Source organism: Berkeleyomyces rouxiae (assembly GCF_048999995.1).
Source record: "Berkeleyomyces rouxiae strain 22BRR77 chromosome Unknown BrBRR77_ptg000001l, whole genome shotgun sequence".
Classification (NCBI taxonomy): domain Eukaryota; kingdom Fungi; phylum Ascomycota; class Sordariomycetes; order Microascales; family Ceratocystidaceae; genus Berkeleyomyces; species Berkeleyomyces rouxiae.
In genome coordinates this window covers 3,888,244-3,911,484 of record NW_027396491.1, presented here as the reverse complement: position 1 = coordinate 3,911,484, position 23,241 = coordinate 3,888,244, and the positions used below count along the sequence as shown (strand labels likewise).

The 23,241-nt window shown below is 54.6% G+C and overlaps 7 protein-coding genes across 7 annotated transcripts; 1 reads left to right on the top strand and 6 right to left on the bottom strand.

The window, feature by feature from the left end:
• Nucleotides 1-883: 883 nt before the first annotated feature.
• Nucleotides 884-2,138, bottom strand: BROUX77_001105 (uncharacterized protein; the record flags this gene model as incomplete). The annotated part of the gene is made up of 2 exons (XM_073745498.1): nucleotides 884-1,818; nucleotides 1,904-2,138. 2 exons carry the CDS (start codon nucleotides 2,136-2,138, stop codon nucleotides 884-886), a joined length of 1,170 nt encoding a protein of 389 aa, XP_073609340.1.
• Nucleotides 2,139-2,987: 849 nt separating this feature from the next.
• Nucleotides 2,988-4,697, bottom strand: BROUX77_001104 (uncharacterized protein; the record flags this gene model as incomplete). The annotated part of the gene is made up of 1 exon (XM_073745497.1): nucleotides 2,988-4,697. One exon carries the CDS (start codon nucleotides 4,695-4,697, stop codon nucleotides 2,988-2,990), a length of 1,710 nt encoding a protein of 569 aa, XP_073609339.1.
• A 710-nt stretch (nucleotides 4,698-5,407) lies between these two features.
• On the bottom strand, nucleotides 5,408-7,594 carry BROUX77_001103 (uncharacterized protein; the record flags this gene model as incomplete). Its single annotated transcript, XM_073745496.1, has 1 exon — nucleotides 5,408-7,594. The coding sequence occupies one exon, from the start codon at nucleotides 7,592-7,594 to the stop codon at nucleotides 5,408-5,410; it is 2,187 nt and encodes a 728-aa protein (XP_073609338.1).
• Nucleotides 7,595-8,018: 424 nt separating this feature from the next.
• On the bottom strand, nucleotides 8,019-12,107 carry BROUX77_001102 (uncharacterized protein; the record flags this gene model as incomplete). The annotated part of the gene is made up of 2 exons (XM_073745495.1): nucleotides 8,019-9,823; nucleotides 10,247-12,107. 2 exons carry the CDS (start codon nucleotides 12,105-12,107, stop codon nucleotides 8,019-8,021), a joined length of 3,666 nt encoding a protein of 1,221 aa, XP_073609337.1.
• Nucleotides 12,108-12,768: 661 nt separating this feature from the next.
• On the top strand, nucleotides 12,769-13,758 carry BROUX77_001101 (uncharacterized protein; the record flags this gene model as incomplete). Its single annotated transcript, XM_073745494.1, has 1 exon — nucleotides 12,769-13,758. One exon carries the CDS (start codon nucleotides 12,769-12,771, stop codon nucleotides 13,756-13,758), a length of 990 nt encoding a protein of 329 aa, XP_073609336.1.
• A 1,455-nt stretch (nucleotides 13,759-15,213) lies between these two features.
• BROUX77_001100 (uncharacterized protein) lies at nucleotides 15,214-18,865 on the bottom strand (the record flags this gene model as incomplete). Its single annotated transcript, XM_073745493.1, has 3 exons — nucleotides 15,214-15,663; nucleotides 15,730-18,527; nucleotides 18,679-18,865. 3 exons carry the CDS (start codon nucleotides 18,863-18,865, stop codon nucleotides 15,214-15,216), a joined length of 3,435 nt encoding a protein of 1,144 aa, XP_073609335.1.
• Nucleotides 18,866-20,928: 2,063 nt separating this feature from the next.
• Nucleotides 20,929-23,067, bottom strand: BROUX77_001099 (uncharacterized protein; the record flags this gene model as incomplete). Its single annotated transcript, XM_073745490.1, has 3 exons — nucleotides 20,929-21,638; nucleotides 21,830-22,827; nucleotides 22,904-23,067. The coding sequence occupies 3 exons, from the start codon at nucleotides 23,065-23,067 to the stop codon at nucleotides 20,929-20,931; spliced, it is 1,872 nt and encodes a 623-aa protein (XP_073609334.1).
• Between the last annotated feature and the right edge of the window lie 174 nt (nucleotides 23,068-23,241).

The following is a 23,241-nucleotide window of genomic DNA, read 5'->3' as shown; positions in this document are numbered from 1 at the left end:
CTTGGCTTGCGACACAAGGTCTGGTTTGCCAGCCAAGGACCAATCAACGTCATGGCATGACAAAACGGACGCCTTTGTCCAGCCTCCAGCCTTGGGCGGGTCGGCTTCGCTGGAGGCTGTAAGCCGCCATGCTTGTGTAAATGCGGTTGCTAGGCTGTTGAAGATGTGTGGTTGGTTGGTTGACAGTACACACATACCACGAGAAAAAAACACTTTTTCCATCTACCCCGTGATGTCAACAAGTACAATGGGTCGTCTTCCGTTACTACAAATAGGCCTCGTGGCTTAGCAAGAGTCTCGAATGCCTGTAGCCTGCCGCTCATTGCCCAATGTCCATACTATGCCGAGACTGATACACACATGTCGAATCAGACATCCAATAACCACACATCTCATGTCTTGGGTGCTTGTATTTTGAAGCCTCACAAAAATCAAATACACATGATTCTTGATCGTATAACTAACTAATCAAAAAAAGACGAATTGGCCTTGATGTGGAAGAAAGAAAGCTGTGGTTTGATACATGCCCGTTATTGTAGCTACGATTTTCACCATTACACTGCGACATCATGCTGACCTCTCCCTCTACTTCTGCCACACCTCATCACAGACATGCAAGGTGTGGATCACTAGCCCTAACACCTTCGTACCGTACTAGATAATAAGCCTCGGCATAATTGGAAGAGAAGAAAAATGGTTGATTTGGTGTAATTCTGGTCCTTCTCAGAAACACATGCCCATGTAGCAAGTAGTAATCGCCGCTTTGCTAACCCCCGTTATAGATACTTTCTCTCTTTCCACCGGTCCAGTTGGTCTTTGTTGGGGCCAAACCCAGAGTCCAGTGATGCAATTGTATGACAGTAGATAGACCAACCCTCCACAATCACTTGAAGAACTTCGCCAAAGATACCTCCTTGTCATCGTGCTTGTTGAGAATCTTGGCTGTCGCCAGCTCAAAGTCCTCCTGGGTAACGTGTACTCTCCGCTCACGGAGTGCGTACATACCAGCTTCTGTGCAGACACCTTTCAGCTCGGCACCGGAGCAGCCGTTCATCTTCTCCGCAATCTTGGTCAGGTTGATGCCACGGGTAAGATTCATTTTACGGCTGTGGATGCGCAGAATATCCGCTCTAGCCTCGATGCTGGGCGGGGGGAACTCGATCTTGCGATCAATACGACCAGGACGCAGCAGCGCAGGGTCGAGGATGTCGAGACGGTTAGTGGCCATGATGATCTTGATGTTCTTGGTGGGCTCGAAACCATCAAGCTGGTTGAGAAGCTCAAGCATAGTGCGCTGGACTTCAGAATCACCGCCAGAGGAGCCTTCGACTCGCGACGAACCAATAGAATCAATTTCGTCCATGAAGATGATTGACGGCGCATGCTCACGAGCCATGACGAAAAGCTCACGCACCATTCGACTACCCTCACCAATGTACTTCTGCACCAATTCTGAACCCGACACACGAATGAACTTGCAGTCCGTGTGATGAGCAACTGCTCTGGCAAGAAGGGTTTTGCCAGTACCAGGAGGACCGTACAGCAGTACACCCTTTGGTTGCGCAATACCGAGCGATTCGAACAGCTCGGGATGCTTTAGACCCAGTTCTATTACTTCCTTGATCTCCTTGATCTGCTGGTCCAGACCACCAATCATATCGTACGTACTGTCGGGCACCTTCTCAACCATCATCAGAGACACGAGGGGATCGACCGACGAAGGGAGCATCTTCTCGAGCTTGTAGCTGTCGGATAACAAAGTGACACGCTTGCCGACAGTGAGCTTGGCCACATCGACGTCGTCAGCAATGTCGACGACTGTATCAAAGAAAGTATTAGAAAAAAAGAAAACATGACAGACGTGGTACATTGTGGCAATGGTATACGTAGAAAATAAACATACCATATTTGCCTTCGGGGTGCACTTTGACGAGGACCTTCTTCGTGCCCATAACTTTGACCACCTCGCCTACATACGAGCCGGGCTGCTGCAGTAAGCCAAGCTCTTCGCGAAGCAGGCGCACTCTAGAGTTGTAGTCATTTCTCTGAGCTTCGAGACGGCGGAGCATGGCCTCGCCCTTGAGGATATGAAGCTTCATAGCCTCGCACTTGTTGCGGTAGTAATTATCGAGGGCCATGGTGAAAGCAGGCTTAGCTATGCAGAGAGTCGTAGATAGCTGGAAAACCGAGGGGGCTAAAGTTACAGAGGTTCGCCGATGGCTGGAGATGGAGGGGCTCTCAAGCTTGGTGGTGAGGGTGGGTAATGCAGGACAGTTTTGGCGAAGGAGAAAGAAAGGCTTCAGGCTGTGGCTGTATATTCCAGCAATTGTTGACGCAAGAAATTGTTGCGACGCAGTTATCGCCTTGGTGTGTGATAGTAAGTCGTGAAAAGCAGATTTGATCAGTGGGATTGATGATGCTTTGGTCGTCTAGTATGGGAATTGCGATAGCCTTGCACTCAGCTCCCTGCTATGGACAGGCTTCCAGCCAACGCGTCCTCAAGGCTAGCTTGGGCTAGCTAACCGAGCTATGAAATCTAGATCACGTGCCAGGTCACAGGCTGATAAGATAAAGCCACGTCCGTGTAACGTGCCCATGATTTTTCATGTCGTACAAAGACAATTTCTTGACTTGACTTGACTTGACTTTATTTTACGTGACTAAGCTACATGAAAAGCATTACACGGCCCGCCGTGAGGCGGACACAGATCCTAGCAGATCTGCTAGTCATGAGAAAACCCTAGAAATCGGGGCTTTTCAACCCCCGCGCGAGCGTAGGATATCTAGTGGGTGGAATTCTGCATGTGTGGTACAAGGAAACAAGTAACAAAAAAAAAAAAAAAAACGGAAAGTATACAGAAACGAACGCAGTAAAGCACATGGTAGCAAAAGAAAAGACAGAACAGAAGCAAAACAAAAAACGAAAAACCATATCTTCGAAAGATGGCGCCGCAGACAAAGGAAATATGTGAGAAGGTGGTGTGGATTTATTCAGCCTGCGTGGCGCTGGGCATCAACTTCTTTGCGAGAGCGCGGAAGCCCTTCTCGGAGACGATCAGCTTCTGAATGAATCTTTCTTGGAAAGGTCTAGCGACATGGGCGCAGGTCCATGCGTGAAAGGCAGACTTCTCCTCGTTGCAGTCTGGGCAGAGTAGTTCGGCGTCTTCGTGAGCAAAGCGGCGGTGGTACTGGGCGAAGTCCCCATGAGCGGATCTCGCACTCAGCACACGACCAACCGTCTGTCGTCCGAAGCTTTTATACTCGTGCTTCCAGAGTTTGGGCGCATCTAACTGGTGTGTCAGGTGGGAGGGCTTCTTCTGGGTGTTCCACCACTTGTCAGAGCCTTCCTGGAGCCATATTTTGCGCCACCGCTGAGCCCGGGCAAGCGACATAAACTCTGTCTCTGCGTGGTCCCTGGCAGCGCCTCCTTTTGCGCGTTCGTCAGCCGCTTCGTTTCCCTGCACCCCCATGTGACCAGGGACCCAGTGTACGTAGGCGGTACAGCCGGGCCTGTGGATGTGCCAATTGCGAAGCTTTGACTTGACGCTATCGATCTGGTTTTGGGACGTTCCGATCTTTGTTGTTGGGTTGAGGATGCGGTCGACGACACTCCTGTTGTCCAGACAGAGGTGTAGAGTTTTGCTTTGACCCGCGTATTCCACTTCAGCACACTCAAGTGCATGAAGGGCTGCGATGGCTTCGGCAACTGCGATTTCATTCCATTTACCCGTTGGTATGGACCCTGCGAGCGTGTCCTCCGGGTGCCCTACGACCCAGCCTGCTCCGGTGAAACCAGAAGCCAGCATGGAACCGTCCGAGTACGCCCATATGTCGTCAGGACACCTGCTCCGCCGTTCGGCGTGTCTCTGCACCTCCTCCTCCTTGTCGGCGAAGGGCAGAGATCCAGGGTATGGTGATATAGCTGTTTTGTCATACAGGTAGCTGGCCTGTGGGATTGATTTTGGTAGAAGCCTGCGGAGTGCGTAAACTCGCGCGTCTCTCTTGTCCCGGACTAGCATGTGATTGGGGTCAAGGGTTGCTAGCCGGATGGCTTCTCGGTGATGGAGGTCGTCTAGGATGAGTTCCATCGTGGGGATTTTGGCTGCGTGATGGAGCAGGGCGGTCGAGGTCGTGCAGTACACCGGGAGGGCTGCCCGGAGGGCTGCCCGTAATGTCTTTCCCAGTTGAGACTCTAGATGCACAATCTGCCGCCTGCGCGTCCGTAAAGGCCACCATGCGACCGCAGCAAACGTTAGAATTGGTATGACACACGCACGCACTGCATGTATCAGGGACTCTGTTGGTGCCCCTTTGTAGACTCCGGAGAGCATCCTGATTCCACTGATAGCCTTTTGGGCTTTCCTCACGGCCAGAGCGACCTGGGGGCGCGGAGACTGCTTTCTGTGGAGGAGGACGCCTAGCCAGCGTAGGGGTTCGTTGACGCCGACTGGAGCGAGGGATTGTCCATTGGGGAGGATGACCTCGGGGTTCCCCATGTTTCGCTTGTGGGTAATGTGAATATACCCGGATTTAGCCCAGTCTAAGGAGAGCCCGTTTCCGGAGCACCAGGACTGAGCCACCTCGAGGTCCATCTTGAGGAGAGCAGCATTCTCTCTGAGTGTTAAGGATTTGGCTACGAGACACCCATCGTCTGCATAGCCTAATGCTGTGGGGACTCTTTCGTATAGCGGGGCCATGAAGAGGAGAAAGAGTATGGGTGAGATTGGTGAGCCTTGGGGCAGGCTTCCACCGAGGGGGGTTGGTTGGTCGTGGAACCCATCCAAGGAGATAGTGGAGGTGCGACCTGACAAAAAGGAGGCTGTCCAGCGGCATATTGAAGCGGGCCATCCTTGTGAGATAAGCCGGTTCACCATGCGGTTGGGTGTGACGGAGTCAAAGGCTCCCTTGATGTCGAAGGTAAACATAGATGTCGATCGGCCTTGGTTCTTGGCTTCCTCAAGCTCGTCATACAGGGAGAGGATGAGGTCGGTAACCGATCTTTTGGGCAGTGCGCTTGTGTAGCGCGGAGGGATGATGCTTCTTTGATTGATTGATTGATTCTTTATTTACCTGTCTACTCGCGAGGTATTCTCGACATACGACAGGGGACTAAAACTAGTACCAAGAAATACATACAGAAGCTAAAGCACCAGAAACCCAGAATCATGCATACAGAAAATCCCCACAGCACGAAGTATAATGACGGAGGGTCCCCCGACCGCCCAGCGCAATGGCTGTCCTTCGCTTGTAAGGCCCCAAACAAGACCCCAAGCCTCGGCCTTTACCCTGTAGAAGACCAAACCCAAAAGAAAGATAGAACATGACAAAAGAAAAGTAACAAAGGAAAGACAAGAAGTAGAGAGAGAAAGGGAGAACGAGCAAACAGACGAGAGTGGCAGCGCGCGCGCTAAGCCGAGAGGCCCGGGGGAGCCCCCGCACTGGGAGGTGGAGGGGCGGGCGGTGGTAGGCTCGACGGGGAGCGAGCGGGAGGGTCGGCGGCCTGTGGGTGCACCTCAGTCCTCGCACGGCGGTGGGCGAGCAGCACAGTGGGTGCTTTAGCTGCCTTGGCGGCCAGCCAGGTGGCCCCGCGCTTGGTGCCTATCAACTTCTGGAAGAAGCTGCGGGACACCCGCTGTGGGTTCCGGGGGCAGACCCAAACATGTTCTGGGGCGGTCTCCGATCCGCAAAGGGGGCAGGAGAGCACGGCGTCCACATGTTCGAAGCGGCGATGGTAGGCCGCAAAGTCGCCATGGCCGGACAGAGCAGTCAGCACTGCGCGGGCGAGCTTGCGATCTGTCTCGTCAAGGAGACTTGACCAAGCCTTCTTGGGGGGTTCAACTGGGCGGTGCAGATGGGGTCTGATGGCGCGTCCCTCCTCTGCCCACCAGGCGCGGAAAGCAGAGTCGAGACGGGAGCGGAAATAGTGGCGGGCCCAGGAGAGCGACATGCCGTCCAGCCAGATGTTTGTCCTGGCCCCTAGCTTTGCTTGCTCATCTGCGAGCTCATTGCCCGCGATGTCGGAGTGGCCCGGGACCCAAATAGCCTCTACCTCGGGTGGGCCGTCGGGCCAGGGCCTTGGTCGTGGCCGCTCTGGGTGCGGTCTGATCCAGCTTGCGCAGATCATCTGGGCGCGCCTCAGATACTGCTCGGAGGTGCCCGGCTTGGCGTAGCGAGACGTGAGCCGGTTCACTGCGGCGAGATTGTCGGAGCAGATCCAGACCTTGCGGCACTGTGGCTTCTCCCATGAGTCGACCTCTGCCAGGGCCTTGGCGATGGCCAGCACCTCGGCGTCATGGACTTCGGCGCGGAACGGGGCAGGGCAGTTGCCCGTGGACAGGGTCCTGCCGTCCTGAATGACCACCCAGCCGGCGCCGACCTTGTCATCCCTCAGCTTGGATCCATCCGTATAGATCCAGAGATCTGAGGGGTCCGAGGAGCGGACTAGTAGCTGGTGGGCCGCGGCTGCGGCCTCCTTGTCGCCTTGCAGCGGGGGGCGGGTTGTCGGGAGCACTCCCTTGCACCTAGCAGGGAGGCTCGTGGCGATCCTGTGCGGGAGTAGCCTCTTGAGCGTACCCAGCTTGCCACCATCGGTGTCTCCGAACCCTAAGGGGTGGTTTGCCGGGGCTAGAGATGCCCTGATGCCGGCCGAGGCCAGGAGGTGGTCGAGGACGCAGCTCATGGGGGGGAACCCCGATGCCAGGTTGAAGATCGCACATGGCGTCGTGCAATATAAGGGCAGCGCTGCACGTAGTCCCCTCCTGACCGTGCGGTCCAGGATGTGGGCAGCCCCGAGAAGGCCCCGGGAAGGCTTGGTTGGCGAGGGGCCAGGGCGCCACCACGTGGCCGCCGCGTATGTCAGTTTCGTGACCACGCAGGCGCGGACGGCCGTGAGAGCCCCCCTAATCGGCGCGCCCTTCCAACAACCGGACAGGATCTGGATGCCTCGGATCACGGGCGCCGTCCTCTGGGCTACGTCGCGGATGTGCGGCAGGAACGACAGGTTGCGGGACCACAACACGCCCAGCCAGCGCAGAGTCCCGCGAGGGTCCACCGGTTGGAGTGTGGAACCGTCCGGGAGACGCGCGCTCGGGTTTAGGCCGTGGCGCTTGCGCGTCACGTGCAGGAGGTCAGACTTGGCGAGGTCTAGCGCCATGCCGTTCTCTGTGCACCAACTGTTCACCAGTTCCAACGAGCGAGAAAGGGCGGTGCAATTCTCCTCCAAGGACAAGCTAGAGTGGACCAAGCAGCCATCGTCGGCGTATCCGCGGAGAGAGCTGGGGAGATTCATCCTGAACAGCGGAGCCATATACAGCATGAACAGGATGGGGGATATGGGCGAGCCCTGGGGCAGGCTGCCGCCTGTAGGCTGGAGAGGGTCGGCCACGCCGTCGAGAGATAGCGACGCCGTGCGCCCGGACAAGAAGGATGCCACCCAGCGGCAAGTCTCGGCGGGACAACCAAGCTCCACCAATCTCTTCACCATCCGGTTGGGCTGAACCGCATCGAACGCCCCCTTTATGTCAAAGGTGAGCACTGAGGATTCTGACTTGCCGTCGGCGTAGAACTCTAGAGAGTGTGCCAGACGCAGGCACATGTCTTCCGCGCTGCGTCCGGGGACCTTCTTTCCACAGCAACATAAAGACAATTTCAAAACGCAATTCAATGATTGATTGATTGATTGATTGATTGATTCTTTATTTACCTGTCTACTCGCGAGGTATTCTCGGCATACGACAGGGGACTACAAGTAGTACCAGAAATTACATACAGAAACAGAAACCTAAAATCCAAACCATGCATACAGAAACCCCCCGCACAAAGTGTAATGACTAAAGTGTGTCCACCCGCCCAGCCCAGAGGCTGTCCTTTGCTTGTGTGGCCCCAAACCTGGCCCAGAGTCCTGGCCTCGCCGCTGATGCAGACCAAACATAAAAACAAAAACAAAGGAAACAACAAAGGGAAGTACAAATAAAGAGAGAAACAAGTAGGAAAAAGGAGGTGATGGCAGCGCAAACGCGCTAAGGGGGAGACCCCGAGGGTACGCCGTCTCCAGGTGGCAGAGGGAGTGCGGGAGGGGCCGCGTCTTGCGCCCGCGTGTCCGGCCTCATGCGGCGGTGAGCCAACAGGGCCGTGGGGGCTTTGGCTGCTTTGGCGGCCAGCCAGCAGGCTCCGCGCTTGGTACCGATCAACTTCTGAAAGAAGCTGCTGGACACCCGCTGTGGGTTGTGGTGGCAAACCCAGATGTGCTCCGGGCTCGTGTCGGCTCCGCAGAGGGGACAGGAGGGCACGGCGTCCTCGTGCTCGAAACGGCGGTGATAGGCCGCAAAGTCGCCGTGTCCTGACAAAGCTGTCAGCACCGCGCGGGCGAGGTTGCGATCGGTCTCGTCAAGGAGACTTGTCCAAGCCTTCTTCGGGGCCTGCACCGGGCGGCGCAGTTGAGGTCTGGAGTTGCGACCCTCTGCCTCCCACCAGGCGCGAAATGCGGTAGTGACCCGGGCGCGGAATTCACTGCGTGCCCAGGAGAGTGACATGCCAGTCCTTGTGGTGATTATGTCTGCACCCCACCTGGCTTGTCTGTCGGCGAGCTCGTTGCCCACGACATCGGAGTGGCCTGGAACCCAGATCGCTTCCACCTTAATGGCTCCATCTGGCCACGGTCTTGGCCGCGGATGGTTGGCGTCGGGACGTAACCAGTCCGCGCAAATTGTTTGGGCTCTCCGAAGGTGTTCCTCGGAGGTTCCGGGCTTGACGTCCCGGGACGTGAGTCTACTCACCGCTGCCATGTTGTCTGAACAGATCCAGACTTTGCGGCACCGCGGTTTGTCCCGCAGGTCGACGGCGGTTATGGCCTCGGCAATGGCCAGCACTTCGGCGTCGTGCACCTCGGCGCGGAAAGGGACCGGGCGGTTTCCCGAGAGCAGGACCTGTCCCCCCTGGATAATTACCCAGCCGGCGCCAACCCTGTTCGGACTCAGCTTCGAGCCGTCTGTGTATAGCCACAGGTCTGAGGGGGGGGAGGAGCGGACCAGAGCGAGGTGTGCTGCAGCGGCAGCCTCTTTGTCACCCCGGATCGGGGCCCGGGTCGAAGGTAGCTTGCCCTTGCATGGCGGCGGGAAGCTCGTGGACAGCTCGTATGGGAGCATACTCCTGAGCTCGCCCAGTATGCCCCACATTGGCCTTATGGAGCCGAGGGGGTGGTTTGGCGGGGCCAGCGCGACTCTGAGAGCAGCCGACCCAAGGAGGTTGTCCAGCGCATAGCGCATGGGAGGGAAGCCCGATGCGAGGTTGTATATTGCACAGGGTGTGGTGCAATATAGCGGCAGGGCGGCGCGGAGGCCTCTGCGGACGGTGCGGTCGAGGAGGCTTGAGGCCCCCAGTAACCCGCGGCTCAGCGGGGCGTCGGGCGGGGTTGGGCGCCACCATGTGGCCGCAGCGTAAGGCAGCTTGGCAACCACGCATGCGCGGACCGCCGTGAGGGCACCCTTGATCGGGGCGCCTTTCCAGCACCCGGACAGAATCTGGATGCCGCGAATGGCCGGTGCCGTCCTCTGTGCCACGTCTCGGATGTGTGGCACGAAGGAGAGGTTACGTGACCAGCGCACGCCGAGCCAGCGCAGGGTCTCGCGAGGGCTGACCGCCTCCAGCGTAGAGCCGTCGGGGAGTCGCAGGCTTGGGTTTTGTCCATGACGCTTGCGCGTCACGTGCAGAAGTTCGGACTTCGTCAGGTCGAGCGCCATGCCGTTGTCCGTGCACCAGCTGTCAACGAGCTCCAGAGAGCGGGAGAGAACCGAGCAGTTGCCTTCGAGGGACGAGTCTGAGTTGACTAGGCAACCATCGTCAGCGTACCCACGGAGAGTGCAGGGGAAATGAAATGAAAGTCTTTATTTAACCTGTCTACTCGCGAGGGATTCTCGGCATACGACAGGGGACTATTTCTAGTACCAGGAAAAATACATAACAGAAGCAAAAACCAAAACCTAAAACCATGCATACAGAAACCCCACAATCCAAAGTATAATGACAGGAGGTCTCCCACCTGCCCAGCGCAGAGGCTGTCCTTCGTCCGCGTGGTCCAAACAAGACCCAGAGTCCTGGCCTCACCGCCGATGTAGTGATAAAAATATTTGTGCAAAATAAGAAAAAAAAAAGGGGGGTTGGCGGCGTATTCACGCCAGAGGGTTGGCAGCGCGGTTGCGCGAAAAAAGATTGGGCCCCAGATGCTAAGCTGCCCCGGGCAGGGTCGGACCAGGCGGTGGAGGGTCGGGCGGAGGGCGAACTGGGGAGTCCCCTTCCTGCGGGTCCGTTCCCGTTACCGCACGGCGGTGTGCTAGAAGCACCGGAGGACTCTTGGCCGCTTTAGATGCCAGCCAGATGGCTCCACTCTTGGTGGCTATGAGCTTCTGGAAGAAGCCCTTAGCCATCCGTTGAGGGTTGCGGGGGCAGGTCCAGATGTGCTCCGGGGTGGTCTCAGCGTCGCAGAGGGGGCAGGTTAGCACTGCGTTCAAGTGATTGAAACGGCGGTGGTAGTCTGCGTAGTCTCCGTGACCAGAAAGTGCTGTCAGGACAGCGCGGGCGAGCTTGCGCTCAGTGTCGTCAAGAAGGTTTTTCCAGGCCTTCTTAGGAGCCTCGAGAGGTCGGCTCAGGTGAGGTCTGTTGGCACAACCTTCATTCGACCACCAGGTGCGAAACTCGGTGGTGACGCGGGCGCGGAAATGGCTGCGGGCCCAGGAAAGGGACATTCCTACGGGCGTGTAGGCCCTCTCGGCGCCTATCTTGGCTTGTCGGTCCGCGAGCTCGTTGCCCCAGACGTCGGAGTGTCCCGGGACCCAAATCACTTCCACAGCGGGGGCACCAACTGGCCACGGTCTAGGACCTGGGTGGTCAGGGCTTTGGCCAATCCAGTCGGCGCAAATCGTTTGGGCCCTCCGGAGAAGCTCTTCGGAGGTTCCGGGCTTCGCGCCCCATGTCGTGAGGCGGTACACCGCGGCGAGGTTGTCGGAGCAGACCCAGACCTTGCGGCACTGTGGTTTCACCCACGAGTCTACTTTTTCCAGGGCTCTGGCAATGGCCATCACCTCGGCGTCATGAACCTCGGCGTGGAAAGGAATCGGGCAGTTGCCCGTGTCCAGGACTGTCTCGTCCCGAATGATCGCCCACCCAGCGCCGACCCGGCCCTCTCCCAGCTTGGATCCGTCTGTGTATATCCAGAGGTCCGAGGGGGAAGAGGAGCGTACCAAGGCTAGGTGCGCCGCAGCTGCAGCCTTCTTGTCACCCTGTAAATGGGGGCGAGATGATGCAGGCGCGCCCGTGAAGGGGGCCGGGTAGTTTGTGGCCAGGCTGTGCGGGAGCAGCATCTTGAGCCTCCCTATTCTACCCCAGTTTGTGGCTGTCGTTCCGAGCGGGTGGTTTGGCTGCGCGAGAGTGGCCCTAAGTCCGGCCGAACCAAGGCGGCTGTCTAGGACAAAACTCATTGGCGGGAAACCGGACGCTAGGTTGTATATAGCGCATGGGGTTGTGCAATATAGCGGGAGTGCCGCACGCAGACCTCGGCGGACTGTGCGATCCAGGAGTGCCACGGCCTGCTTCAGCCCACGGGGTTGGCTAGTTGTCCCGGCTCCGTGGTTCCACCAGACGGCGGCGGCGTAGGCGAGCTTGTTCACCACACAAGAGCGGACTGCCGTGAGGGCGCCTTTCACCGGGGCCCCCTTCCAGCAACCAGACAGAATCTGAATGCCGCGTATGGTGGGTGCCGTCCTCTGGGCGACGTCGCGGATGTGCGGCACGAAGGACAGGTTGCGTGACCAACGCACGCCGAGCCATCGTAGGGTATCCTTGGGGTCTATGGCATCTAGTGAGCCGCTATCGGGGAGTAGAAGACCCGGGTTTTGGCCGTGGCGCTTGCGCGTCACGTGGAGGAGTTCCGACTTGGCAAGGTCGAGCATCATGCCGTTCCTCACACACCAGTTGTTGACAATGTTGAGGGTGTGGGACAGCACCGAGCAGTTGGCTGCCAGAGACGAGCCTGAGCTGACCAGGCAGCCGTCGTCCGCATAGCCGCGGAGGGAGCACGGGAGGGCCATCTTGAACAGCGGCGACATGAACAGCATGAACAAGATTGGGGAGATGGGCGAGCCCTGTGGGAGGCTGCCACCTGTTGGCTGGAGAGCGTCGGAGACGCCGTCTAAGGTTAGGGAAAAACGCAATTCAAATTCGATATCAAAAAACTTCAACTCGATTGCATACCAGCGCCAACCAACAAAAAAAAAAAAAAAAAAAAAAACAACACAACCTCACTTATGCAACTCAACTACAAAAATTACGGCTGAGATCAAAAATAATCTCCCCAACTGGGAATCGAACCCAGGTCACCTGCGTGACAAGCAGGTATGATCACCACTACACTATTGAGGACACACGAAAGAACGGAGAGCACATCACGACCCTGCGAGGACTCGAACCCCGAATCTCTAGAGAGTTCGTAACCGAAATCTAGCGCCTTAACCATTAGGCCACAAGGCCCGTCTCTTGTTTGAAGATGATTGAGCGCCAGCTTTTACAAGATAAGAAGGCTGTGTCTCAGGGTTTGGTATAACCCTAAGAGATTGCAAGGTAAATGAGTAGCTTCCAAAATCAATTTGTCGCATATAAATGCCCAACTCCATTGGAACATGACGATGTGATGAACTCATACTCGATACTTTCCAAGCTTATCTTGTCGCAGTTGATAACCCAATTCAGATCTTTCAATCCATAACATATCCGACAATAATGACACGACTGGAAGCCTTTGCTGCTCAGCTTGCAAAGTTCCAGGCCTCAGGCAAGCCACTGTCTATTGTCAAGTCACTGGGTACGCCATGGTCAACCACCGCCAAGGGGCGCATAATTGTGCTCGACTCGTCCTTTAACCCGCCGACGCTTGCCCACATGAATATGGCTGTAGCGGCACTCAGGAAATTCTCCAAGTCTGCAGGACAGCTTGGAAACCAGCCAAGGGTCGACCACCAGACACAGCCACAAGAGCCCAACGACGCAGATTCTATTACATATGTTATTGGCGTACTTCTTCTGTTGTCTGTCAACAATGCGGATAAAATGGCCCAGCCAGCACCGTTTGCTCAGCGGTTGTGTATGATGCAGGACTTTGCTGAAGATCTTCTTGATGTCACCAAGTCAACATCGGCGTCTTCAGAGTCGGTGCTGGATGTGGCTGTTTCACCTAGCATAGCGATTGGCTTGACGACCTTGCCATTTTTTCATTCCAAAGCAGAGGCATTTGCCAGTCTGGACAGCGATTCTGGAGGCTCCGATTCAACATCTGATTCGTTTACAACAAAGGAATCAGAGACGCGTGCAGAGGTAGAACAGGTCTACCTCGCAGGCTTCGACACGCTGATTCGCATCCTTAACCCCAAGTATTATGGCGGAGCCACAGGCATGCGAGCGGCATTGGGCCCCTTCTTCAGTCGCGCACGCCTGCTGATCACCATGCGACCAGACAACGAATGGGGTGGTGTCGACGAGCAGCGGAGGTATTTGGAGAAGATGGAAAATGGAGGATTGGAGGAGATCGGCGGGTGTAAAGGGTGGCTTCGGCGCGTGGAGTTGGTCGAGGGCCGGAGGCCTGGGGAGCCGGTCGTGAGTAGTACGTTGGTGCGGGAGGCTGTTCGAAACGGCGATGAGACACAGCTGGACACGCTTGTTAGCCGGAGAGTGAAGAATTGGATCGTTTCTAAAAGTCTCTTTAGAGAAATATAAAGTATTCAATACCTAGAAAAACAACGAGTAGAGCCGTCGTAGGTAGACGCCTCAAAGCTTGATATTGAATGTCTGAATATCTGTGACCGTCTGTGAGATCATAGGAAACCCCTTGGTTGTCTTCAAGCGCGTCACATCTTACTGACGAGACTGACAAGCTAAAGATTGCCTCCATTGGCCAATTCTTTCACAACACTTGCAGCGAAATCTCTGTTCTTCTGGTGATGTAGGTCGCAAAGTTTACATCGAGATTTCACATGGAAAAAGACAAAAAGTATACATACACTTTCAACTTTTTAGCGGGTCCTGATAGACTCTGCTGTGCGGTGAGAGCGCAATTTCTTCATGGTGATTGGCTGGGCGCATTGAGGCCGTTGCTCCACCATGGACGAACAAGCAAGAGTATAAATAAGTCGCCATGCCTCCCAAGTTTCCTTCTCTTCTTCTTCTTTTTTTCTTCAGGCGACAATACTTCAGTGAGTCTCACCCCTATCTTTGGGATTTCGACTTCTCTGCTGTCTTGCAATTCTCTCTGTTTCTTGAGACTATTCTCCTTCTGCTTGGCTTTGCTACAACATGTAGCGACTGGATTAAGCTAGATATAATTGTTCAAGAAATGCGAGAGGACTGCATCAAGCAAAGAATTTCAACACCCGCAACCAACATTTCCCCCCGCCACAACAGCATGCTAACCCCCACCTCAGGAGAATCATTTCTATAGTAGTCGACCTTCCTCTTGGTTCCCCAAAGGAGCTACAGAGTCCACCCTGGTTGATGATTAATATCCTCGTTACCTTAGAGTGAATACTCTTGGTTACTTCCGCTCTGTCTGCGAAGACAGCGGTCAGCGACGGCTTCGGCTTGTGCAGTTGGCTGTATAGGAAGTGTTGATGATCTCGTCCCTGCCACATGGTCTGCCTTTGGGCGTATTGGTAGGGTGGGTAATGATGGACGTCTGACAGGTCTTTTTTCATTGTTTCAAGGGCTTGTCCCTGGCTTCAAAGAAAAGTTTGCGGGGAGATATAAACCAACATGTCATAGTTACCATGCCTCGAGCTGTTCAAAGACGAAGATCGTGATAGTTCGAGTGCTCATGAAAACGAGGTTGAAGCAGAATTTTGGTTGGGAGAGATTGAGAAACATGTCATTTATTTAATTACTGGTTGACTACCAACACCAACACCTTCTAGTTACTCAACATGCGAGACCTTTAAAATGTGCGTGCAATATAAACGGGATTGATTGTATGACATTTGTTTACCGAAACTCGTGTGCAAGGAACATGGAAATATTAACCAAAGAAGAAAAGAAAACATGAGTAAGCTAGCCAAGAAGGAAACTAAAAGACAAGAAAAAAAAAGAAGAACAGTATGTAGATCCAAACAAACAATCGAGCAGGCTAACCACTCCATCCCCTCTCCGACCAAACCAAGTCTCTTCCCGGCCCAATCCAATCTAGAACACAACGCCGTCCAGACTCCGACCAATGGTCTTGTACGAGACAAACTCGCCCTTGGCATTAAGCACGTCGAAGCGGCTGTTGCCATGCATACCGCCGCCGCCCAACGAGTCCATGGACGTGTGTCGGCGGAAGTAGTACCCCATGATGACGACGAGGTACGAGAGCATGAGAATGGTGCCCTTGAAGTAATTGCTCTTGCCTTCGCCGTACATGTGACTGAGCAAGAAGACACAGAGAATCACAGTGACCATGTCCCACTGCGGGAAGATGAGGGCAAAGGTGTGCTGGGCCATTTCGTCGTCGCCACCAATAGGGAGGGGACTGTGAAGCGCCGAGTACAAGACAAGGGCGGGCACCTGTAGAAGCAGCACCTGGAGGACATATGCAGAACCAATTTCCATTGATAGAGCAATGTTGCCGTTCATGGCGAAGGATATGGCGTTCTAGGAGCATGTTAGTTTTGAGTGACCAGTATTTCTTGAGAGAGGGAAGCTTCACTATGAACTTACCAGGAACTCGGTCGTGTTGGGTACCAAAGCAAATAGTGTGATACCAACAAACTTTTCATCCAGGGCAAAGCTCTGCAAGATGGGATCAACATTGTCTACCAAAATCTCAGCAATGGCAGCGTACGAAACAGTTGCCACCAGCAAGATAATGGAACTCTTGAGACGACTCCAGTTGGGAGCATCGTGGCCACCATGTCCAGCTTCGCCCGAAGCTTCACCAATCTCTGTTGGCCGAAGGGGAAGAGGGGGCCGGATAGGTGTGGAATGAACACTACCCGTTATGCCTGTGCCTGTGTTAGCACCAGCGCCGGCAGCAGCGCTTGAATTGGTGCCTGCCGCGCCTGAAGCAGTCGCAAAGGAGGAGCTAGCACCCCGCGAACCAGCGTGAACATTGCGCGCAGCAAGAACAGCAGCAGTCGCCGCCATTTCGGCGACATTTCGCACTAGGGTATGGTTTTCGGCCTCGGTCAGTCCAGGAATGTTAGTGAATGAGCGAGACTTGGCCGTGATTCCAGGAGGAGGGTTGTGTATGCTGCTGCTGAGACTGGTGGTAGCGGCGCTGCCAGCCTGGTTAGAGTTTTGTCGCTGGAGCTCGTCGCGAGAAGAAACGCCGGCATGCTTTAGGGACTGACCCAGGATGCGCTTGTATAAATTGGTATCACGGATATCGGCTCCAGTAGCCTCAGCATACGAGTGTGATATGGACTGACGGATGGCAGCCTCTTGGGCCATAAGCAATCTCTCCTCATGCTTCTTTTCCTCCAACTCGGTGTTCCAAATCACAGCAGCATGGGTTCTTAGGGTGAACCAAAGACCGACAATATATGCGAGGAACAGCAGAGCTGCAGCAATGTAGCAGTAGGGACGCACAGCATAGATGTAGAAACGGTCATCTAGCGTAGGCTTTTGCGAAAAGAAGCAGCGACGGCAGTCGCGCGCGGAGTCATCGCCTAAACCCTTGTCTGGGCTGGAGGTATCGCAGTCAAGGCAGTTCAGTTCATGGGTTCCATAGATCTGATAGAAAAGGGTTGGACTAAATGTGCCAATAACGGCAAAAAGTAGCATGGTGGATGTGACACCAGCAGACTTGGCGTTGAAGCGCTGTGTTTTGCGCTTGATGGCACCAAAGCACATAGAGATACCTGGGAGAAACAGAATACCCGCAAAAACACTGCCAACCACACTGCCTTCAACAAGAGCACTCTTGCCTTGGTTAAGGGCGACGCAGTAGAGGTATACCTCAACCACAGTGGAGAAAAAGGCGTTGACAGCAGCACCAAGGCCCATGGAAGACTGAGCAGAGATTGATGCCACAGCCTGGCCAATGAAGTAGGCAAGGGGGATAATTGCAACAAGGCCAGCGCTAAACATGAAAGCCGATGAAGTCAAGAAGTTATCAATCTCCAACATACCCTCGAGGACAATCCAATCAAAGATGAGAAAAGCGACAATGGCCAGCATGTTGATAATAAAAATATTGGTACCATCGATGGTATACTTCCAGTATTTTGTTCCTACGGCGCGGTAAGTGCAGAGGAGAACAGAAGAAGACGGGTGTTGGTATGAAGACACAGCAAGACCCGATGAGTCAAAGGAGAGAGCAAGTGGATGGCGGCGGAGATGGTTGAGCAGTAGCATAGTGACCTTGCCCATGGGGATCCAAAACACAAGGAAGAAACAAACTAGTGAGACCACAAACAGCGACGGCGCAATGAGGATGTAGAAGAACAAGAAGTAGACAATGCGGCCGATATTCCACTGGCCTCTACCAAACAGACGCCTCTTGCGGCGCACAACATCACTGTCGTACTCGCTGCTGGCCCCGCGGGACCGCCCACCCAGGAGACTCGCAGTCTCACTTGCGTGAGATTCCATGCTGGCACGAGAGCGGCCAACAATGGATCGCGGACCGCGGTCAGGGCCAAAGATCAGGCGGCCATACTCGATATCGCCACTTTGCCACTGCTCATACTCGGATATGCTGCGGCCCTCTTCACGATCTTCATCCAGATAAGCTTCGTCCTTTTCCAAGCGCACAACTTTGCCAAATGGATAGAGCAAGTAGCCAGCCAACCCCCAGAGAACTGCGCCATACTCCCGTCCACTTGGGGTAGCAGCAAATAGGAAGCATAGCAGGGCTCCGACGGCAGAGAAGGTGGCCATCCACCAACCAAAAAAGAGAGTCCACGTAAGATTGAAAAATAGAAGCCAGCGACTCACATGGCCTCCGGGGGTAGAATGGATATCGCCCTCGGCTGTCCTCTGCACCGAACGGTCTTTTTTGTACAGGGCAGGCTTCCATAGACGGATACCGAATGGATGCGTCTGGTTGATAGCTTGTTGTCTGTCCTTGAGAGTGAAGCTTTCGGCATCGCTCACCTCTCCGTCGTCCTCTTCAACGTGATCCATGCTGTCTTCGGCGGAGGATCTTTCAGGATGAGAATTCCCAGGAGAATCCTCGATACCAACTTCATTTTCAGCGGTATCGATGTTCTCATCTGCCTCTTCATTGGGGTCTGGGTCCATGGTGCGGCCAGTTGAGGTAGCGCGGGCTCGTCGTCGGGACCCGTAAATGTGTTGCTCGCGTTGACGCTGGGCATGTACCTCGTCTAAATCGTCTTCAGCCGAGAAAACCTCGCCACGATACGGGGTTGTAGTAGATGATTGTTTGCGCAAGAGTCCCTTACGAGATCTCACAGGCTTCAGGCGGCCCGAGTCTTGGGGACTGAGAAGCGGGGATCTGGCTGCAGATAGAGAGGAACCGGCTTGGGCGTTTGAAGATTCTGTTTGAATGGTACCTGTAGTGATGCCAAGCCATGGCGATTTAGTATTTCGGACTGTAGAGAGGGTGGAGAGAGGAAGACAAAGATAGTAGACAGATGGAAAAGACATGCAGCACCAGGGTACTAAGCTCGGAGCAGAGGCCCAGAGAAAGATAGTTACACTTACCGTAGCCCAAATCAGGACGACGTCTCACAGATTCCGCTGGTTTTGAAGACCTGGGAGAGCCCCCATCTTCAACAGTGATGCTTGGGTTGGTGGTGGCATTTGGGTCTGCACCAGGGCCCGCTTCAGAGCCCGTCGCGGCACCGGCGGGTCGACTGGAGGAAGGCAAGGAAGAATCTTGATTTGACATTTGTGCGGTCGTGCGAATACCACGTGAGGGGAATACAAGGTGGCGGACGATGAGGAATGCTTAGCCGACAAGAGCAGCGCCAGGCAGAATGGGTGTGACGCTGAACTACTGGCGTTTGTTTGCCAGCTGTCTGGGGGCACGATAATGAGGCCACAAGAAGAGGGGCCTCGTGGTTTTTTCTGTCTCGGCTGCTGTTGCTGCTGTGTTTCGAAATTTGCCACAGGCCTGCTGGCTGTCGGCTGCCGCACAGAGCGGTCGATGATGGCCTCTGGAGGCTCGACTGTCGATATCGAGGACGGTGGGGCGATTGCAGGCCGCGGGGGGGTCGGCGGCAGGTGTGCGATCGGAGCGTGAATGTCGCTGGCGATGGAGAAACCAACTGAGGGGATGCCGTGGCAACGGCGATGAGGCGGAAGACGGCGAGGAGAACTCACGACTACGAGTCTGCGCGCGTGTTGGGGCAAATGTCGCGTCGCACTGGAGATGGCGAGAGACAGAGGAATAAAAAGAAAATGCGGGCGGGCAAATGGGATCAGCGAGAAATAAAAAGGAGACTTGATGGCCGCGAGATACAGCCAACCAAGGAGAGCAGCAGCGGAGGCGCTCTGGATGGTGTGTGTCTATGTGTACTGGCCGTAGGGATAAAGAGAACCCGCTAGATTTCAAGGGACTTGTGGCTGACCAGCCAGCATCCAAGTCGCCACGAACGGACGAGTGGGCTACGCGCAGCAAACTAGAGATCGCAGACTAAAGGCAGCTGCAATCCAGCAATCCAGCACCGTGAGGACGTGGGTATCGCGAGGGCAAACTGGCAGAAGTCCGACAATCCGGCATGTTCTGATTTTGTTGATGTTCAGAGCTTCCTCTCCTGCGAACTTGCGCCATTGAACTTTGGCACAGGCCGCCGCAGCCAGCCAATCAGAGGCTCCCATTTAGGCAGTCTCCTCTTTTATTGTTTACTTTGGCGTAGCTTATCAAGTGTCGCATCCTTCACTCTTCACAGTAAAGGGCCCTTGATCCATGCCGAAGCACGGCACAACATCACCCAAGATTCGACCCGCTGTGACGATTGACGATGATCATAAAGCCGGGCGCCACCGACTCGACTGCACACAGCAGGCTGCAAGCCAGCCAGCCAGCCACTATCGATTGGCGCAACCATGGACGCAGCTGCTAGCGCATCTCGTCCCAACGACAGCTCATTGGACGAGTCTATCGCCGGTCACAAGCTGGGTTTTTCCAAAGTCCCGCTCTCCCATGCAGTCTGTGGCCTGCGGTGTGACATGCTCCTGCTATGATGGGTGCTGGGTCATATAGAATCCTCAATGCAAGACCGGAATGCTAACAATCCCTGGCTGCGACGGGCTGCATCTCAGTCACGTGACTCGGCCAACACCGATCTACGCCGGCCTACTCCCCGCTTTCTATTCCTAGCTATCCGCAGTCCACACCGATGCACCTCAATTTAGCCATAAAATGCTTCCAGCCAAATCCATGGGCTGATTATCTCTTATGTCCTTCACGGGCGCATACAGACAACAGCTAGTCTACGAATCTTTGCACTTCCCAGCTGTGCGAACCCTCATTGTGCCCTACACACAAGACCTTGGCATATGACCAAGTCAAGAAACCGGGAGTTATTAGTTCCCGAGGTTGATTACTCTTAGTTCTAGTGTAAGAACTGTGGGTGGCTACGGTGATACTGATCAACTCGCTGTCATACCAAAAACTCAAGTTTCAAATGGACACGCCATGCAGCAGCAGATAGTCTAGCGGTCATCTCTAGGAACAAGCAATACACTAATTAGTGTGTCTTGTCATCCACGAGTTGGACATCACGACCATTAGCTCGCTTGATTTACACGATACTTTAAATGTTGAGAGAAGAAACGCAAATATTAATTTTCACTCTGCGGCCTATGCTTGCAGACATACTACAAATAAAAAAAGAAATGACCCAAAACCATAAAACAAAAAAGGACAACTCCAAATCAATGCGCCTGGGTTCGCGGGATATCGTCTCAATCATAACAGCAAGGAACAGTCAACAACACCCAAAGATCTTACGATCGGTCTGTGTGCTTGTCGCCGCTCCCGCTGCCACCCCAGTACATTGCTGAGAGCGTCATGTACTGCAGAACCATGAGAGCAAAAACAACCATGATCCAGTGCCGACTCTTCCACTTGTCCAGCGCCATCAAGCTCTGGTTGTTGTTCCCATCGTACTCCATGGCGTACATGTTGTGCACCTCCCGGCCATGGGCACACCGCGTGTCGAGGCAGCAAATGTCCCGCACGATTTCCTGTGCCAGCGCCTCACGCTCCTCCTGAGCAACGCTGTCCTCGCTGGGCCGCGAGACATAGTTGCCCGTGTCCCAGCCCTTGCTCATCTCGACAGCCTGTGTCCATTTTGAGAATTGGTGCTTGCGCTCCTCCAACTTCATCTTGGGCTTAAAGGTAGTCCGGTTATGGGCGTTGACGTTCTCCAGGTCTGAGATGCTGCGGTACACGCCGGCGGCAAGACCAGCAGCGATAGCGGCGCCGAGAGCTGTGGTCTCGCGCATTTGCGGGCGACACACGGGAATGCCGCTGAGGTCAGCCTGGGTCTGCATGGCAAGATCCGAGTTGGACACTCCTCCATCAACGGCCAAGCTAGCGAGTCTAGAGCCAGAGTCTTGGGCCATGGCATCAAGGATGGCCTTGCTCTGGAAGCAAATGGCTTCCATTGTAGCTCGGGCAATATGGCCCTTGTTGGTAAACTGTGACATACCCCCTGCATAGAAGAAAGAAATGTGGGTTAGCGGAAGTGTTCCTCAGTGGCAAATCTGCAAATGCGGGGAAGTGGGGTACGATATGGACAAAGAACAACTCCGAGATTTCCAAGAGTGAAGGATCTCGCGCTTGTAGAAGTCTCTCGACATGTTGTTCGGATATAACGGGCTATAATGAAGGGAATGGACTTACACAAAGTGCCCTTGGCGTCATCAACCCAGTAGGGTGCAAAGAGACCACTGAAGGCAGTGACAAAGTAAACTCCGCCGTTGTCCGGCACCGTCTCAGCCAGCTGGGCTGCCTCGATAGAGGAGGGAGCGACACCCAGGTTCTTGGTCAGCCATGTCAAACCAGAGCCAGCAACAGCAACACTGCCCTCGAGGGCATATGATCGGTTTCCTTCACCGAAATCGTAAGCAACGGTAGTGAGCAGGCCATGGGTGGAAATAACAGGCTTGTTGCCAACGTTGTACAGGAGGAAACACCCGGTACCGTAAGTGTTCTTGGCTTGGCCCCGCTGGAAGCCGCGCTGGCCGACAAGAGCAGCTGACTGGTCACCCAAGCAACCCATGATGGGAGTTCCAGCCAGCGAGCCATCGGCAATAGCGCCGTAGTCGGTAGCCGAGGAGGAAGGGCAAATGCGAGGCAGATGAATCTTTTTGCGGTCGATGTCGAAGAACTTGAGAAGCTCTGGGCAGTAGTCCATGGTGATCAGGTCCATGAACATAGTGCGGCTAGCGTTGGAGGAATCGGTTACGTGCACAGGCTTAGCAGCAGAGATGCCGCCGTTGAGGCACCAAATCATCCATGTGTCGACGGTGCCAAAGGCGAGGCGGCCGTCTTCGTAGGCCCCGCGCACCTTGGAGTCATTGTCAAGCATCCAGCGGAGCTTGACACTGGACGGGTAAGTTGACAGCGGCATGCCGCACTTGCTACCGAGCTTTTCCGCGCCAGGGCGCTTCTTGAGCTTACGAACCAAGTTGCGAGTTCGCGTGTCAGTCCAGACTATCGCATTGCGAATGGGCTTGCCAGTATTGATATCCCACACGATAGTCGTCTCGCGCTGGTTTGTGATACCAACACTCTTGATCGAGGCTGGGTCGTAGCCCTTGCTTTTGAATTCTTTCACGGCTCCTTCAATGCAGTCCTGCACGGATTTGAACAAGTCAAAGGGGTTTTGCTCGTGGTGTCTATTTCACAGGAAAGCGATAGTCAGTATTTGCTAGCAGTAGGTGGCAGTTAAGGGAGTGTAGCAAGTAGACTTACCCATCTTCAGGGTAGTAGTTGGGGAACTCTTGTTGATGCTTGGCTACAACTTCACCATGTTTGTTGAAGATGATGAATCTGGTCGAAGTGGTTCCCTGATCGATGCTGCCAAGGAAGACATCAGGTCCCGCGTACTCGGGGGCATCTATAAGTTGTTGAGACATTGTGTATATATGTGTATATATATCTGTGTCTGTGTATGTGTGTAGAAAGGAACAGAGGACCGTGGGGGTTTTACAGCTTAGCTGCAGAGGGCAAGTGAGGCTTTAGGACAACTAGGTGATTGGGTAGGTGGGTGGTATAAGATAAATGTAATGGGGGTATTTGCACCAAGTGGC